The 19,910-nt window shown below is 40.5% G+C and overlaps 1 protein-coding gene across 1 annotated transcript in view; it reads right to left on the bottom strand.

Moving 5' to 3' along the window:
- FGF18 (fibroblast growth factor 18) overlaps positions 1–19,910 on the bottom strand; it is a 239,921-nt gene that overhangs the window by 29,757 nt on the left and 190,254 nt on the right. The window contains exon 3 of the mRNA XM_018563704.1: positions 12,706–12,812. Within this exon, the coding sequence (XP_018419206.1) occupies positions 12,706–12,812 (107 nt within the window). The remainder of the gene's footprint in view (positions 1–12,705; positions 12,813–19,910) is intronic.

Raw genomic sequence — 19,910 nt, 5'->3', positions numbered from 1 at the left:
GAGGATCCCGACACGCGCGGCACCTCAGGCAGTCGCCGACCAGCTAAATTAGGAACCCACCTGGAGCTCCTCCCACCGGACCAGCGCTGACTCGCCGCTTCTCTCCCGCGCCGAAGGTAAGTGAAAAAAAACAAACATAGCGCAAACATCGGTGAATTTTGTCAAGCACCTACAAGTACTTGTCAAAATGCCCTGTTTTTACAGGGGGTGTGGGTCGGGGGAGGGGGGGTGGCGCAAAAATGCACCTTGTCTACCTTGCCTAGAATCCTAGCACCGGCCCTGACCCCAAGCCACTAGGTTTTCCTTTTTCACACCTCAGGGTGGTATGGCATTACCAGATCTACAAGCATATTACAATGCCACTCCAGTTTACGTAAATTGGTGGTTATTCCTACAGCTAAATATTGCAGCCACAGAAGCAGCGATGGTTTCTTATTCATAGACACTCCATACCAATACTGGCACTTTCATGTTTTCATGTTGTTAAAGATTTCCAATAATGACTTTTTTGGGGTCAATGTACAACCCAAAATAGCTTCTCCTAACAATCTTTTTTGGTGCAATCTAGAGCCTCCATATTTCCTGGCTTCTCCTAGTAGGCCCCAGTCAGGCTGAAGTATGTGTACCAGCTGTACTAATTAGGAGTGTCTGATGCTTGGCAAGAATCTTCACCAAGCATCCCGATAAATATCTCCAAATTAGACACGCGGCTGTGGCCTAAGTGGGATTACATGAATATCAACCCTTTACATTGGAGAAGGCCTTACCCCAGCCCATTTACTTCCAATTTGTTTCCAGTTTGTATGCTGTCCTTAAGCAGGGTAGGTCCTTCAAGCTGACCTGACATAGGGATCAGTGGCATAGGAATATCCCTAATATTTCTGCAGAGTATTGGCAAGAACTCTGACTTCTACTGTGCATTCAATGGGATAAACTGCATGGGATAAACTAACTCAGTTATAATACTTTCTGTGACAAACAGGTCCTTTCAGTCCAGGAAAGAGTCATGGATGGAGTTTACCTGCCACTTAGGTTGTGGTGTTTTATAAGATAAGTTGGTCACAGTCCTGGGTCTATATATAAAATATGCACCACGCTATTCAAACCTAATAATAGCAAACACTGACAAATAGTGAATATATCCTCTAGTGACACATATAAATTCATATGAAAATATCAAATCGTGCAACAGAAATAATACACAATCCGTGACAAAAAGTCCACACAAACTCCAATAATTGTGTAAATGTGTCCATCCACTCCACAATTACTTCCAGTGAAGAAATCGGTGCTCCACTCTCCCCAGTGACTGTCAACAAATCATTGCACTCACCAGATATCAATGACCATATTTTCTCAAAATGGTCAAAAGTGCTTGAACGGTTATTATATTTATGACAGTTGATTGAGTTACTCTCTCCGATAAACAATATTAATGTTATTATTGGTATTTCTAATTTGCATACTTTTTTCTTCAAATATCCTTTTTTCAATTAATTTTAATTAAATATCCTTTTTAAAAAAAAGATACATATACAGTATTGGTTAAATAGCGATATGTATATGGGTAATTGTGTTTTTCCCCTTTTTTTCCTGCTTGATTTTTATCGCTGTTTTTTAAAAATATATACATGTACAACCTTGTTGGACATATTAATGTAATTGATGTGATGTACTAAAATGTATGGGATGGATAACATGTACCATAACGATCAGGACCATGTTGGTCGGATGTATTCTCTTGCTGTAACAAGTGATCATGGGGCATTAATTGTTTTAATGATTGCCGACTTTATGGTTTCCATGCGTCTTCTGTGGGATTTGAATATGTTGTCTGATGTCATGCGGTTTTACTTGTATATCGAACAGTGGATGAGTGATCAGTACACTATCCAGTTAACCATTCATCTAACTATCCCTACACTGTATTACACCAGCACTTTCTACTGCTACCATACTCTGTGCATTTCCCACTAATGAGGAGATGGTGATCAGCTGCATCCGATTAAGTGGGTTTGGTTTGGGGTCACATGGTGCTCACCCAGTCTATATATTTGTATTTCATTTTACATTTGCTAGCTCTGAGGAAAGGGGGTATATTTCCCGAAATGCATTAGATAGCAAGGCAGCTTTGTGTGGGGCCTGCCTTGTACTATTCATTCAGTACCATGTGAGTAGTATTTTATGTCAGCTCGTATGTTCATTGATTAATAAACTGTATTACAAGAGGACAAGGCACTGTCTGTTTGTTTGTTTTGGACGTTTAAACACTGGCCACACCCTTTCTCCCCACCTAAGTGAATCATTTGTCTTTCCCTTGCATAAGCACTCAATGACATTAGGCAAAAAGCCCTTAAACGCACTTTGGCATGTGGCCTCCATCTCTGCAAGCTCTACATTTGAAGCTGACTCCTACATTTGGGAGAGGATACGCGCATTGATCCTGCTACCTCTCGTAAAAGCATGTGGAAATGTGAAGGTAAACAATGAGAAACCAGCAAGTCCTGAAGTGAAGAATATGGCAATGAGGCTAAGCAATCATTTATTTTATATAACAAAACAAGTTACTATTCCTTACATTGCCTAGCAATGTAAGGAATAGTAACTTGTAGGGATACACCAATACCAGTATCGGTATCAGTGCCAATACTGGGCATTTTCATGAGTATGCCTACTCGTGAAAAGGACCTGATACCAAAAACTGATACCCGCACTTACATTTTTCCAACTGAAGGAGCTGCTTTTAGTCCCAGACTTGCTGGGGACCTTGCAGCAGCCTTCTGCTGAACCACTCGGTGCCTGTTTGCAGCACTTCCACCGGCCCGTACATCTCACCCTCCTGAGGCCCTCCACACCCCTCCTGATACCTTCCGCAACCCTCCTCTGACCCTCCACGACCTTCTGAATCAATCCTGAGACCTTCTGCACCACTCTGGAGATGTTTTGAACCCTCTCGAGACCTTCTGCCCGAGACATCAGGCCGGCACCCAGGAGCAGAGCGGCAGCACAGCGTATGTAGCAATATATTATGCTGCATTGCTGTATAATTTATTGCTGGGATTTGTAGTTCCTCTACAGCTCCTTCTGAGACCTTCTGCACCCCTCCTGAGATCTTCCACATCCCTCCTGAGACCTTCCACATCCCTCCTGAGACCTTCCGCACCCCTCTTGAAACTTTCTGCACCCCGCCTCAGATCCTCTGCAACCCTCCTGAGACCCTCTGCCCAAGACATCAGGCCGGCACCCGGAGCAGAGCGGCAGCACAGCTTATGTAGCAATATATTATTCTGCATTGCTGTATAATTTATTGCTGGGATTTGTAGTTCCTCTACAGCTTGGATTCAGTGGCAGAACTATGTAATAGCTTAGTAAAAATGTCAATGTTGATTTGCTTGCTGTAATACTGCTATTGAGCCTGCCCAGGAAAAAAACGCTCTTCTAATACCCTCTGCACCCCTCCTGAGACCATCTGATTGGGACATCAGGCAGTGGGGGCCCACTATTCTATCTTTTACCCAGGGCCCACCAGTGGCCCTGTTACGTACCTTATGGGAGACCGGATGTGAGAGGAGGCTTCCCTTGCACCTTGTGTCCTGGGAGACTCTGATTATGGGAACAGAGGCTAGAGGGACAACAAGTGGCAGGAGTGCCAGTGGTGTTGAGCACCGTGCAAGCCGTAATCCGATGAGACGAGCCGAGGTCAAATCCAAGCCGGGAATCCAGCTTGTCAAATAACAGTTCCAAGGTCGAGGCAGGCAGAAATCAAGGTTAGTCAGGGAAGTCCGGGTCACAAGAATCAAAGCAAGTTTTCACGAATTCACAGGAACAAGGAATAGCTGATGATAATCCAACAACATGGTGGTGCTGTCGCTGAGCTTATATAGGCGAAGTGATGTCACTTCCTATGTGCCGCTATGGCGCATTTCCGTGCTGGTAATCTACCACTTATGCGCATGCGCGGCATGGCGCGTTCCCGAATGGTGCGGGAACGCGCGCCTGGTGCATGCGCAGTTGGGGGGATCCATTACAGGCCCTGCATGAACCCCATAGTTAGGGAACATATGCAACAAGTTTAAGAGGCCCGAAGTCAGGTGTATAGAATATAAACCCAGGGGATCGAGTGCTGGTCTTAGTTTCCACAGTGGAAAGTGCCTTTTTGGCAAAGTGTCAGTAACTTTATGAAATAGTGGAACTTGTAGGAGAGTTGAACTTCAAGGTGTACCAGCCAGACAAATTGAAAAAAGAACAAATATATAATGTAAACCTGATTAAGGACTGGAAGCAAAGAAAGACTCTTACCCTTGTCTGACAAGCCCGTGCTGACAGGAGGAGGCATAAATGATGATAAAGTAGCAGAGTCCCTGTCTCTTACCCTTACTCCTACCGTAACTGTACTTGCATAAATAAGCATGATAATGTCACAGACCCCTAGGTTTGTGACTGTCTTAGGCCTTATAAAATTCTGGAAGCCCATAGGCAGTCAGTGGCAGAGGAGATACAGACAGTGTTAGACCTTGAAGTTATAGAAGAGTTTAAAAGTGAATGGTGTAGCCCTATATTTTTCGCTCCCAAGCTTAAGATTTTGTAACGGCTTCCAGAAACTGAAGTATAAAAGTTTGACCCTTCACCGCCCTTGAGCTCACTGGGAGATATTGGCAGGTCCCCCTGACAGAAGCAAAAGAAAAAAAGGCCTTTGCAACTCTGTAGGGTTTGTGGCAGTATGCCTGAATGCCCTTGGGGTACAAGAAGCTCCCGTTCCTTCTAGTAAATGAGTGGAACTCTGGGCTGGTTGTAATAGGAAAAATGCAGATGCCCTCTCTAGAGACTAATGTTTGGGGGCTGGTGTTGAATCCCGTGGACTCAAACAGAGGAGGTGGGTTTGTGACAAATAGCCTCTTTCAGTCCAGGAAAGAGTCATGGATGGAGTTTTACCTTCCGCCTAGGTTACAACATTTTAAAAGATAAGCTGGTAGCAGTGATAGGTCTGTCTAGCACTATTTACCCCAACCTGAGGCATAATGTGTATTTCCTTGAGATGGGCAGTATATGTTAGACAGTGAAACTCCATGCAGGCTGTGTTGGAGCATGTCTGCAGGTCTAAGCTGACCTATTTTTCTCACAGTTGTTTGAGCTTGAGCTCAAACAACTGTCTGCAGGTCTAAGCTGACCTATTTTTCTCACAGTTGTTTTGTTTGAGCTTAATGCAATGCTGACGAATAAACAAGGGAAAGAAGCCATATGCAACCCAACATGGCTCTTTTGTATTTTAGGTGATTTAGACCTTAGATGCCAGATGCCAGAAGATATCCCTCTAAATATGGGGAGAGTAGGTTGACTGTCATAACCCATTTGAACAGCTGGCTGGTTGATACTCACATCCATGTTCCAATCTTGAACACACTCACACATATGTTTTCATGCTGTAAACCATTATATCACAATAATAACAAAAGATGATTAGTTAAAGAAAAATTACTTTAGGCTGGATTCACAGTGTTCCGTGTGCATGGTAATGCACATGCGTTGGGGTGTATGGGCCATATAGTTTGCCTTTCACACAAAACTGCAGTGCATAAATGTCAAACAGACCCATAGGAAAGAATGGGGATTCTACTTGAAATACATGTGGCGCAAACTAATTACAGCATGTCAGGGGAAGAGCCTCATACCAACTGTGAAGCACGATGGTAAAATATTAATCTGTTACCATATTAATGATCTAAAGCACACTAGAAAATCCACAAAGGAATGGCTCAAGGATTTTGCAAGGATGAGTCGTCAAAAACTTCAGAAAGTCCATACAAAAAATTGGAGAGAAGTTGTGCAAAACACTTACAATAAGTCTGCAATATCACCTTCTAAGACCAAGGGTGTACTTACATTCTCCATCTATAATTTTATTTAAAAAATAATTAAAGTTTTGAGTTTTAATTGTGTTTTATGAAAGTATATTACCTTTATCTTAGGCACTGTTTAAATTAGGATCTAATGTTTGCATGTTCAAATATATTGAGAAAGCTATCAATTTCAATGGGGCACACTTAATTTTTCAAATTACGTAGCTACCTTCATTAGCATGATTTGAGATGATGCGTGGACCTATATGGGTTGGACTTGATGGACATATGTCTTTATTCAACCCCAAATACTATGTAACTATGTAATGATTTACTATAGCGTTAAAGGGGTTTGAAATTATTGCAAAGTGACTTGATATGCAAAGTGACTTGATATACAAGAGGCAGGAAATACACAAGTACTCCTTGCTCTCTATATGCGCTATATGGTTTACATTGTACCCTGAAGCTTTTTTTTTTATCCCTTCCACCCAAAACAATCTTGTCAACAAAATTTCTTAATTACACCCCTGCTAAAAAATGCATTTACATTTTAATAATACAGTAATTCAGTAATGCAATTGATGGGGCTTTTAGTCACCAAGAGACATTACTTGCAGTGTCAGTGAAATCAACATAATGTATTGGATTCAAATTCAGGTTCTTTAATGCTTAAGTGTGCACCTACTATCAGCTGCCAGTTAGGTAAGGATATAATGTAAATATTCAAGGAAATCAATCGTGCCATGAAATGTGTCAATGTGCTTCACAGTAGTGTTCTGCATTGGTAGTCAGGGATCACTAAAGAGGCATACATGTATATATATATATATATAAGCTTTGGGTGACAGGAAGACGCTAGTTTGTGTCCTCCCGTTACCCGTAGGAGAAATATGGGGAAAAGCCCTGACCCCATAGTTCTCTTTTAAGGGACACAGGATTCAGTTATTCTGAGACAATTAGGTCATCCAAAAGTAGCTCAAATGAGGGATGGGTAAAAGCAATGAAACACTAACAAGCCCAAATAATAAGACAGTAAAAACTGGGGCAGCCTGTACTTCAAAGAACTGCCTTAAAGGATAACTCCACTTTCATTAAAAAATGTAATTAATACAGCATTTAAAGTTGCTACACAAGCCATTTTGTAATTTAATGGTTTTAAAAGTTACCTTACTATTTATGGGCCCAATCACACCAGCCACTGTGCTGCATTACACAGCAGCTGCCCGTCACAGTGCTGATGCGCCAATCCCGGCACATTTCACTGTTTGCTTTTTTTTTTAGAAGCCTATTGAAATGTCACAGCGGGGTGTGAAGCTGTTGTACCGCATCGCTTCTTGCTGCGCTGAAGAAAGTACTGCATGCAGTACTTTTTTCAGCGCACAACACCTCAAGGCCCGTGTATTGCGCTGGTGTGAACTGAGCCCATGTGTGACAAGTCATTTTGCATTGTTTTAAATTAAGGCTGCACTGTAAAAAATGGCCAGCGCAGCACCAATACATCTGGTGTGAACCCACCCTTAATCTGAAGCCGCTGTAATGTTCATAAACTGTTCTGAAAAGTCAAAGTAATGGCAACCTGGAGGTGTTTGAAATGCCCTCAGAAATGTAATTTCCTGCGCATGTGATTGGCTCACGGAATTTCATAGAAGTCTGCAGTAAGATGGAAGTAAAATTTAGGCATCCCCTCCAATAGAAATTTAATTATTGGTGAATTACACCTTAAGAGTTAACTGAATCTAAAGGGATGCAGACACTGTAACTTTTGTTATTGGAACACTGAGTTAACCCTAGGTGGGTTATAATGATCCAGACCCTCCAATTTACGAATCAGTCTTTAAAGTACATGGTAAAACAAACATAGATTTCTTCAGAACAGAAGGTAAGAATCTGCAATAAAGTTTTGTTAAAATCCTTGCAATGTACATTGATCACCCAGTAGCTGTGCTACTTTAAAACACACACAGGGACCATGGGTAACAAAAGTAGAAGAAAGGACAATGTCAGCATAAATTCAGAAATGATTTGATTATTCATAGCCGAGTGTTACACAAACAAGCTACATTTTTGTTAATAGTTAAGGTACTTGAACGCATTTTTAAGATTTAACTCCTGAGTTTAGTGTCACTTTACAGCTATTAGACTCTGTCTGAGCAACTGAGAAATGGGGAAAGCTGGTTCCCCCTTACAGCGATCATCAAAAATGACAAAGAGAGTCAGTCTTCTAATAGAAGCAGTGGCTGAGAGGTAAACAGCACGAACTACATCCAAGCAGTGAAAGGAACCTTTCCTTCTGACGTACTGGAACCAGACAAAGAGACAGAAAAACAATGTCTTTGTTGAGGTGAAAGGCCAAAACCTTCCTAGCCAGGAAGTAAGCTGTAGGACTAAATATGACCTTGTCCTTCTTTGACCTTAAATAAGGTTCTTTACAGAACAAGTCTGCCAGCTCAGATAAATTCCTCACTGGAGGTTATAGGAACATTTGTCAGTGAGAATGACACAGGGAATATCCCTGAAAGGGCAGTTTTAGAAGAGCTGACAAAACCAAATTTAAATCCCATGGAGTCACAAGTGGTTATACAGAAGGGGCTACATGAAAGACACCCTGTACAAATATCTTAATCAATAAGTGGGACTTTGGAAAAAGAGACATACCCCTTGATGGCACTCAATTCCAAATGCTAATCCAGACCTGCTTGCAGAAAGTTTAGGATTTTTCCCACAGAAAATTTACTGGGGTGAAACTTTCTTTTCTTGCACAGATGTAGGCTCCATGCGTGATGGTAGATCTTGTGGGAGGTAGACGTCCTAGCTTTTAACTCTGCGTGTGAATTACCAAATTAGAGAGACTCCTGTCTCTCAATACCAGAGCCAGTGACCATAAGAAGGGTGGTAAATCTGTCCTTGAGATAGGAGATCTGGTCGGGTTGGAAGAGCCCATTGCGTGTTATGAGGATCACCAGAATGCTCTCCATCTCTATCCTTTAGAGTAGACAAGCTAATAGTTTAAAAGGTGGAAAGGTGTAGACCAGGTTGTATTGATCCCACAGAATCACCAGAGCTTCCAATGCTTCTGCAAGAGGATCTCTGCAAAAACCTGTGTAAAATGGTGTTGAACTTAAAGTGCAGAAAATCCCCATCCAGCATCTACCACCTGCAACACAGGATCTAAAACACTAAGATGTAGAGACCATTTCCTCCCTCGGATCCAGGTACTGCTGGCTGAGGAAGTCTGCCTGCCAAATGTCAATGCCTGTAATGTGAATGGTGGACAGGGCTGGAATGTATAGACCTCTCCAGGATAGAATCCTTTCTACCTATTTTCCCACAGCAATTGATGTACATCACTACTGTGCCATTGTCTGTTAGGATTCTGCTCAGATGGCCCTCCAGTCAAGGTGTCCAGTGTTGCAGGGACAATCAAATAATTCAGAGCTCCAAAATGGTAATCAAGAGGTAAGATTCCTCTGGTTACCAAGTTCCCTGCACCCCAAAAATTTTTTAGGACTCCTCCCCAGATCTGGAGCCACCAGGCTAGATATAAGCTTGTATTTATTGACAGGCCAGTGGTTTGTTTAGCGACTGAAATTATTTGTCCATGTCTATGATGACAGCATGTTGTGTTGTAGGGATCTGGAGCAGACGGGTATTGCATAAAAGAGGGCTGCCATCAGGCCCAGGGCTCTTATGCAGAATTGGAGAATTGGACAGCTCCTGAACTATAGAGTCTAAGGGGTTGATTTACTAACCTTATAAACACACCACGAACATGTATACACCTCTGTAGTGTGTTCCCTCCCAGCATGATCTATGGGTGGAATCTAAACACCTTTGTAGTGTGTACACACCCAGCAGGTGTGTTGTGCAAAGCCAAGCATGAATTGCAAGGTGATGTTGTGTAAATTAGCTCTATGTTGTGTTGCTTGCGTTGATGAATGCAGGAATGTAAATGCATGAGCTAACCATTTTTGTCTAAACTGTGAAGCAGCATTATATATGCATCATGTGCATGATTTTTCCATATATGGCATTAGTGGAAATATGCTTTTAGAGACTTTTTGGTTGATAAATACGTTTTGCTGTGTGAAAATCACATGCACCTGGTGCGTGCATGTGTTTAGGTTAGTAAATCACCCCCTAAGTCTGGGAGTTAAGAGTGAAGTTTTTTTCATGACTGAAACTCTGTCTTGAGCCTAATCTAGGAAGAGGCCCAGATACTCAAAGTGATGTGTCGGCTCCAGTACTAATTTCTGAAGGTTTAGGATCTGAATTTGTGTCAACTATCTACTCAATAGGAAATCATTCAGATATCTCATAATGGGAATGCCCTGGGAGCATAGCAAAACAAAAACAGGGGCTAGCACTTTGGTTAGAAACTTGAGGTGCAGAAAGACACCTAATGTTAAGGCAACAAACTGGTAGTGTTGTGTGCCCTGAGCAAAATGGAGGTAACAGTGGTGTACTGCACAAGCAAATATGCAACCTTGATGTCCACAGAGGCTAGAAATGTTCCATGATCGAGGGAGGCTATGTCTGACCTGGTGGAATCCATGCAGAATTTTTGGAATCAAGTGAAGACATTCAGGCCATTAAGGTCTGAATAGGGCAGATTAAAAATCTGAAACTTTTCTGCCCTTGGAACAGTGCAAAAAACCTCATGGCTCAAAAGATCTCCCAGGGCAGCACTGACGTCTGCTAGTTTGTGCAAAGACAAAAAATCTAGCTTATAGCCCATGGACAGAGTTTTTCCTACTCATCTAGGAAGCTGTAACAAAGCCCAATGCAAGTTCCCTGCACTTTTAAATGTGATGGAATTCCTATTTGCTGATGAGTACTTGTCTGAAAGTTTTGAATCTGGTGTCGATGCCTAAGGTCTGCGGATTGAACTGGTCCCGTGGTTTGGGTTTGGCCTTGGAGGTTGAAGCCTGAGAGAAAATAAAGGAACTCTTCTTGGCTTCAGGAGGTGGGAGCCTTCCCAGATTGAGGCTTAGGCTTCTTCTGCTGGAACAAATGAGTACTTTTGCCAACAGTAACATTCTTTATGAGGTTGTCTTAAGATGTACCAAAGAGACATTTGCCATCAAAAGGCATGTGCAGCAAATGTTTTTTTTACATTGCTGTTCCACAGACCAACATTTTAACCAAAGAGTTCTCTGTATATTCAGACAGGAGATGAAATTTGTGAAATAAGACAGACAATATCTACCAACTCAATTATGCAATACTGCAGGGCTGTAGGCACAAGTTAATTTCCCTAAGGTTTAACAAATAGACATCATGGCTATGGTGGGTTGCCTAGCAGGGCCTGCTAGGAAAAACAATGAATAAGAAAAGGCTTAAAGACATTTGTCAACAGGATCCTTATACACATGTGCCTCCTTAACAGGTATGATCAGAGTTTTTTATTATGGTAAGATATAGCTTGATCCACAGTGGGGACAGCCTACTGCTTAATAAAAAAAAACTTCTTCAAATGAAAATTGGTCAGTAAAATGTTTTGGAGGAGTCAATAACATATCAGAATTTGTCAAGTCCATACAGATCAGGTTAAGGAATGTACCGGAGAAGCCGAGGGCTGTTCCAGTTTTGAATACAACAGGGGATAAAGGTGGTGTTGTTCAGTACCAGTAATGTAGTAGCTCCCAATGCTCAGACATATAATAAAACAGTCCTCAGAGGCGTACCACAGTCCTGGACTTGAAGAGCACTCTGCAGCTAAGACATTACACAAAAGTCTGGAAAGCACCAAAAGCAGAGGCCAGTACCTAAAGATGACATTCAAAATCATCTATGCTACATTCATGGGCATATTTACAAAGTGTGTCTGCAGAGACTGGGTCACACCAGAGGCTGTGCCATGAAAGTGGACCTGGAAAGCATCTGCGGCAAACTAACACAGTACAATAATGTATGTAAAGCACCGTAAGCAGAGCTCAGTGCCCCAAGGTCACATTTCAGAAAAGCCCCACAATCTTCAATCCAGTGGGGTCTTGGTATAGTGTTCAAGGCATCGCCAAGGAAACACAATTCTGGATAGTTGCATAAAGAGCTGAACTCTTTATATTGGTTAAAGCAAAATATCTTGGAAAAAGGGAGGGGTTATACCTGGCTGGCCAACAGTTTTTTTGGTTTGTCAGTGTCCAATTCCACCTGAAGGTGGCAGTATAACCCAATTGTCTCAAAATAGCTGAATCCTTTGTCCCTTAATGATCAAGAAATGCATTATTTTTAAACACAAAATATTGGAGCAGCATACTGAAGTTTTTTTTAGAGTCAGTCAAATATTTACAAATATCAAAGCCTTATGCAAAAAATTATTTATTTATTATTATTAGATAGCAGAGTCGAAGCCAAAGCGATAGCAACTGCCACTGGGTCTGTAGTTCTGGGACCAAGTTTCTTTCATATTCCTTTATGTTTAGAAGTTTGTTATATTGTATGAGTCATTTAAGGGGTCTATTTATAAATATTTTCACATAAGATTTACAGAACTTTTGACCAGGATTTACATGTTTTTCTAATTGGATTTGTTCAGAAAATATGTGAATGCTGGGTGAAAGTTGTCTCATTTGAAAAACATTTATAAATGTGAAGTATGTAAAGCACTGCATAAATTGTGGGCACTATATAAATACCTGTACTAAATACATACCCCATGTGTATAAAGGGGGCAATTTCTACAATTATACTACAAAGTTATTATGGGGCCATGGTACAAATTTAGCATTATGGCCCAGAAGAATCTAGCTTCTTTCATTTGAGGATGGCCTAGAAATTGTTACCACAGATTATTAGCGTTATGATGTATGCCATCAAGCTAAACCATTTTTACATATCTGATAAAGTAACTGAACAAATGACTTACCTTTCCAACAATCTTTCCTTTTCTATTCATACAAAGGTAAAATTCTGTCTCTCTTCCTTTTATCCGGACTTGACTGCCAAATGTGTCAGTTTCCACTAGAAGCTGGGCTTGTAAAGAAAGAGCAACATTATTTAACTGGCCTGTAATTATAAATGCTATTAGAAATGGCATATGGTGAGAGACGTAGCTTATTGTTTTTAAAAATGTGGGTATAAATATCCAAATACATCAATAACACACAAAATCTAATGCTCATGGGAATTTAAGAGCAATTTAAGCTGCAACTTGGTTTGCCATTAGCTATATGTAATATTTTACTTACAAGGAATTTATTTTTTCATACAAAATACATTAAAAAAATCACAAAAACACTGTATTATATTTGACAAAATATTGATTAGTGACTATTATATACTGTATGTTATAATTCATTCTCAACATGTTCTAACATACCAACTGTATGCAAAATTAACATTCTATATAATGTGCATATGTTTCACATCATGCCCATATGCAGAGTATAAAGATGTAATAAAGCCAGCACATATAAGTTCATACAATAATGCTGAAGATGAGTGGAGCAGCCAGTTATCGAATGAAAAATTCTGCAGGTAAATGTAAAACAATGTCCATTGTTAGTAGCAACAGTTTGTGAATTAGGATAGCAGAACGGAGCTAAAAGTTCATGCAGTAGTTTTCATTTAATGTGCATATGTCTCACATTATTACCATATACGAGTATAAAGATTTATATTTATTTATTTATTATTTATAACATATTTTGTTTTAATCATGTATTGTCTAACATTCTGCATTTACCTTATGTGATGCCTACCCGAGAATGCCTCTAACTTTATTTACAAGGAAATTGGTTCCTGTGTACAACAGATGTCCTTTTAGAACAACCGTAAACAACATTGGTTGTCACCTCTGCGGATTCCATCAGAAAGAAGATTTACACTTAAAAGGACATAGATAATCAAGTTCCCATGCTGCTCAAACATATAATTTGTGTAATGACCCCAGCCTGTCAGAGCAATGTTGATCCCAGTACTCTGTATGGTATTGCTCTCCATGCATGCATGGACAATAAATACATTTACTTTTTAATATGGCCTCAACAGTCAACGTTATTGAAACCCCTAAGTTTGGGTTTTGTCGTCAATTTTGGTCCTTCGAAGCCGGAAAGGGGAAATCTACAGACATCGCTACAGCACATAACAGGAGATCACAAGTGGGAAGTCACTTCTGCCGGCACTAGTAAGCTAAAATTCAGCTTACTGTGATTTTCCAGCTTGTGCTGTGCTTGTCTCTGTAAATCGATGTAGTATAGAATTAACCTATACTTATAACTTCAGAATAGGAGTGGTTGATTCCTTTGAGAAATGCAACTAAGGCACGCAATGTTATTGTTTTTTACCACCAGAAGGGAAAATTGGACCCTATTTCCTGAAAAGAACATGAGAGGTATTACCCAAATACTTTCAAGACTTATAGGGGCAGGCTGAAATTGGATACAGTGACAGGACCCTGAATACTAACCCCCCTTCTTTAACACATGATGCATTGTAAAGTGTTGAAGTGTAAATTGTGAGGTAATTGTTAAGTTAATGAAGGAACTTTAAGAATGTAAAGTATATGCAAATAGTACATTGATGTATTTACTCTGATTTGTTTGTTTCCCCAGTAAAAACAATTATGAAGAAGTTTTACGTTTATTCATTATGGTATAAGTATAACATTCTTGTGAACAAATGCTACTGTATTAAAGGAATTATTTTGAGCTGCTCATTGTAATCATGGTGAATTAAATTTTTCAGATATGCTAAAAAAAAATGATTTTTCCACTTACAGAGCTAGGTTATTTTTCTTTTAAATAAATATTAATGTAATTTTATTGGTATCTATCTACCAGTAGCTGCCTCATTTCCCACCCTCGGCTTATATTCGGGTCAATACTTTTTCCCAGTTTTTTTTTGGTAAAATTAGGTACCTCGGCTTATATTCGGGACGGCTTATACTCGAGTATATACGGTAGATAAATTAATGAATTAATGGTATACCATAACAAAACAATTCCTCATGGTATTAATTTGAATGCGCTCATTAATTTTTGGTGTCAGTGAATAGTGCACTGTTAAAACAAGAAATGTTTAAGAACATGTTGTATGCTCTTTGAAAATGTATTAGGAAAAATTAAGTTGTTTATGACTAAAACTTGTTGGTGCTTATATCATAGATTGGATTAATGGTCAGTCTGATTTCTTTAAAGCTTCCAGAACAGAAGACGAAGATCATAGCCTCTAAAGATAGAAGTGTTATTTTAATTTGTATTCTTCTTCTTCTCTACTGACTTCTTAAGCATTGGGTTATCAGTTTGATTGTATGACCTGTATTCTTTAAGAACATTGCTTAAATTTGCCCCTTTACAAATGCATTTTCCTTTTTTTTTTTTTAACAGTCAGTTACTTCTTTGTTTAATGAATATAGTTACTATAGCAGTTGTTGCATTTTCATCACTGCTTTTCAACACAAATAAGATACTAGATAAGGCTTTCTTAAACTTGTTCACCCCTGAAAATACTTTTTTTTTTTTTTTTAGGTCTTGGGGAACCCCTGCTAAAATAAATTATACCTAATTGGTGATCAGTATAGGTGAGAGATCAATTGCTTTCTGCTCATACTATACTAGACTATACCAAACCCTTACACTATTAGTGTTGCATTATGAAGAATATTGGCAAAGGCACTTATAGAATTTTTGAAACTACAGTTAGGCCCCATTCACACTGAGCGATTTATCGAGCGATTTTTGCAGCGATATCGCTCATATTTCCACGCGATAACGCTCTATGTAGCTTCTCCAATCCATTTCAAATGGAGCTGTTCACATCTCGCCTCTCAATATCGCTTGTAGCTCGTCGCTGGTAGCTTGTCGCTCCTACATGACCCTTTTTTCGAGCGATATTGCTCCTGATTGCATACAGCCCAATAGGAAAAAGTTGCGCCATGTCGCGCGACACGTTGCTCAATATCGCTCAGTGTGAATGGGGCCTTACTGAAATTATTATTTCGATGGGAGGGTGTGGCCTGACGCGGGGGAAGATGGCCGCATAGTAGAGAGGCTCTGAAGTCACAGAGCAGACCCAGCAGCATTAGCGGCGACTGAGCACTGGCATCCGACCCCCACAGGCAGCAATCGATCCCAGATCTCTGGCCGCTGCTATGGGGAGAAAAACGAAGAAGCGCGGTCCCAGCAAATTGACCGGCTTCTTCTCTATGGTCGGTGATCCGGCCAGGCAAGATGACCAAGGGAATAGAGCAAGTAAATTGCTAGCTGCCCAACTCAAACGGAAACAACAGCAAACGAAAATACCTCTGCTTTATCGTCCTATAACTAACGTCCCATTGCGCAACCCTAGAGAAATAGCGGATGCCTTTGGCTCATACTATGATACCCTTTACAATCTACGTGGCGATTCCCTCTTGACTCAACCTTCCTCATCATCGATTGCTGAATTTCTAGACTCTGTTAAACTACCTAAATTAGATCTTGAGGACCAGGTGACTTTAAAAGCTCCTTTTACGGAAATTGAAATAAAGAAGAAGGTGATTAGTGTTCTGCCTTCTAGTAAAACCCCTGGAGAAGATGGCTTCTTGGCAGAGTATTATAAGACCTTTCGAGATATCCTGACCCCTCATCTTCTACATATCTTTGAATCTGCTGCAGTCTCTGGTTCCCTCCCTCCCGATATGCTAAGAGCAGTGATAGTTGCTGTAGCGAAACTGGGGAAAACATTGACATCACCGGAAAATTTTAGGCCGATATCACTAATTAATACTGACATTAAGATTTATGCCATGATCCTTGCCAACCGGTTACTACATCTTCTCCCTTCTATTATCCACTCGGATCAAGTTGGTTTCATAAAGGGCAGACAGGCTCCGAAGCGCTACTAGATGCTAAACCTTATTAGACATGCGGAGACCGGTCGGATGCCTTCCCTTTTTCTAGCTTTGGATGCGGAGAGGGGGTTCGACCGGATCCATTGGGACTATATGGAAATGACCCTGCAGAGATTTGGACTAGGATGAGGTTCTTGGCCGCAATTATGGCACTCTATCATAAACCATGTGCTCGGGTGTACGTATCTGACATGCTATCGGCTCCTTTCGCTATTTCAAATGGGACAAGGCAGGGGTGTCCATTATCCCTGTCCATATTTGCCATGATGATGTAACCTTTGGCCGCCGCGATCAGGGATAACCCTCTCATATCAGGTATCCCTTTGGGCAACGCAATCTATACTATAAGGTTGTTTGCTGATTATATAATCCTGGCGCTGACCAAACCAGAACAATCCTTAACTGAAGTGACCAGTATACTCTCTCTATTTGGGGACGTTTCTTATTATAAGGTTAACGTGGACAAGTCCTATATCCTAAATGTGGGTGTTGATGATACGCTCCAAGAACGACTGCAGCTACTTTTTCTATTTAAATGGTCCCCCGGGCTTTATTACTTATCGTGGCATAAAATTTACCCCACCCCTGTCCTCTCTCTACAAGTGAAACTATGAGCCCTTCTTAACTTCTCTTAAAACTATGTTGAATGATATAAGAAAATTTTAACTGTCTTGGGTGGGCAGAATTGCTGCATTTAAAATGACAATTCTCCCTAAAATCTTATACTATTTTCGGACATTGCCTATGCCACTTCCCACTTACTTCCTTTGTTTGGAATGGGAAAAAACCCAGAATCCAGACTAGAATCCTGTCCCGCCATAGGTCACTGGGGGTGGTTCGAGTGGGCCTACCCCTATTAAGGATTACTACAGAGCGACTCTGCTGACCCAACTGAAATCCTGGCTTATGGCAGACTCCTCTAAATGCTGGTTTGTAATGGAGCGCCACTTGGTCCCTGGAGGAGATCTCCCGGGATGACTGTTTGCTACTTCCCTAAAGAGAGACTTTAGCTCATCTCTATTCCCTACTATCCATGCCCTGTGACTGGTGTGGTCTTCTCTAGTGACAGCATCACCGCCTAAGGATTCTAGTATTGTCCTTGATAAACTTCTCTACCCGCCTACGAAATACTGATTCCTAATTTGAATCTTTTATCATGGCGTAACCAAGGCTACCTATCCCTAACCCAGGTACATACTTTGACCTCTTTTGGCGATAAATATAAATACTTTCAGATTAAGCACTTGTTGGACTACCTCACGCCGTATGCTGCTCAGAGGATATTTGGAGATTGGTCCATGACCACAACCATTTCTCTGGCCGCATATCTACTTTCTATAATCTTTTGCAGGCCCAATCACACTTTAGGAAAATGCCTTCTATGCTTAAATGGGAAACAGAGCTGCAATCTGACTTTACTGCTGACCAATGGAAACAAGCCATCAAGGCTAACTCATCTCACTCTAAATATATCACCCACTTGGAAGTTTCTCAGGAACTTCTTCTTCGCTGGTATCTGACTCCCTACAGGCTCTCCAAGGTGTTCCCTGACTCTTCGCCATTGTGCTGGCGTCAATGTGGACACGTTGGAAGCATGTTACACACCTTTTGGTACTGTAAGTCTAATAGAAGCTATTGGAAAGCAATCTTTAGATGTTTAGCAACAATTACGGGTATCCTTAACACTCTGACCCCTCAACTCGCACTTCTCAGTGTGGGAATTCAAATTTATCCTTTAGAGTTTAGGATGGTGGTGATGCATTTTCTATTTGCAGCTAGACTGCTGATTGCAGGGTACTGGAAGTCGGTAATGGTGCCTAAACTGATTGAAACGCTGTCCAGGGTGAACTCCCAATGCAAATGAGAAAGCTATTTCTTATAGACTCCAATCCCAAGGCAGGTTTCCCTACCTATGGACATCCTGGTTGACCTATTATGTACCTAAGCCATAGGAGTTTAACTCAGCTGTTATCCCATAATATATATGATCTTTTTTCACCGTCCTGACCTTCTTTCTCTCATCGGTCACATAGACCCGAACTGACCGATATTCTTTCCTTTTTTCTTTCTCCTTTTCTATTTCTTACTATCTTGGTTCTGACTATATGGTTGCTGATTTAAATGGCCTATATAGATGGGCCATACCTACCTAATGTACACTACTTTGTATGTTCATATGCATTTGTGTTACCTGCCGTGACTTTGTATAGATATCTCTTTTCCAAATGATGAATTGGCTTTGGAAGTTTTGTACAACTTTTATTGTATCTGTCTGAATACTGATCTTCTCATCTGTTATTGACCTATTTCTTAATAAAACATTATTGTAAAAAAAAAAAGAAATTATATTATTTCTATTAATAGCTAATAATGGGGTATCTGTTTGAGTCTGCCTGTACTGACTCTAGCAGTTCCAACTTTGTCTACCTCAGTGTCCAGGGCCAGACCTATAGTACCTACAGTATATTATGATTTGATTTATATGCTGTCTGTTTAGCTAAACAATCCTGTAGGATGTAGTCTTGCTGCACAAGCCCATCTGTACCTTGAATAGCTCAGGCACATGTCAGACATTTTCTGGTCGGTGCACGCTGATGATAGCCATTTATGACCAACTGACAATATAGTGTATTCTTGTCTGAAGGGGGTCCAATATGAAAAGGGAGATATCAAAAAAATGAAACTAAGCGAATATATGAACAAAGGTCTTTACAGCCTGCAGGTCTTAATGTGGATATTTATTTGAATTGTTTTATTGCTAATGATTAGTTTTTCTATGCATATTTTATTATTTGTTTTTAATATACTTTTTGTGGGATTTCTAATGATTAAAGCAGTGTTTTTCAACCTTTTTTGTGCAAAGGCACACTTTTTTCATGAAAAAAATCACGAGGCACACCACCATTAGAAAATGTTAAATTTGTTTACCTCTGTGCCTATATTGACTATATATAAAGTAATTCTCTTGAATAGGAATCAAATAAACACAAAGAAATTATTTTATAATTGTTCATATTTCTGTTCAATCCATGACTTAACTTCACACTTCACACAAATACGTTTTAAATTCAAACTGTTGCACTGACGTAGCCCTGGTTAAAGTAGGGTTCAGTGGGGTCTCACTAGTCTTGGTTAAACCCCACAGAGCCCTGGTGAGACCCTACCAAGCCCTGCTTTAACCAGGGCTCTGTAGGGTCTCACCAGAGCTATGTGGGGGTCTCACCAGCCTGGTTAGACCC

The sequence above is a fragment of the Nanorana parkeri genome, unplaced genomic scaffold, assembly GCF_000935625.1.
Source record: "Nanorana parkeri isolate BGI_ZX_2015 unplaced genomic scaffold, ASM93562v1 scaffold687, whole genome shotgun sequence".
Classification (NCBI taxonomy): domain Eukaryota; kingdom Metazoa; phylum Chordata; class Amphibia; order Anura; family Dicroglossidae; genus Nanorana; species Nanorana parkeri.
Note: the sequence above shows the minus strand (reverse complement) of the source record. Positions and strands in the feature narration are given on the sequence as shown.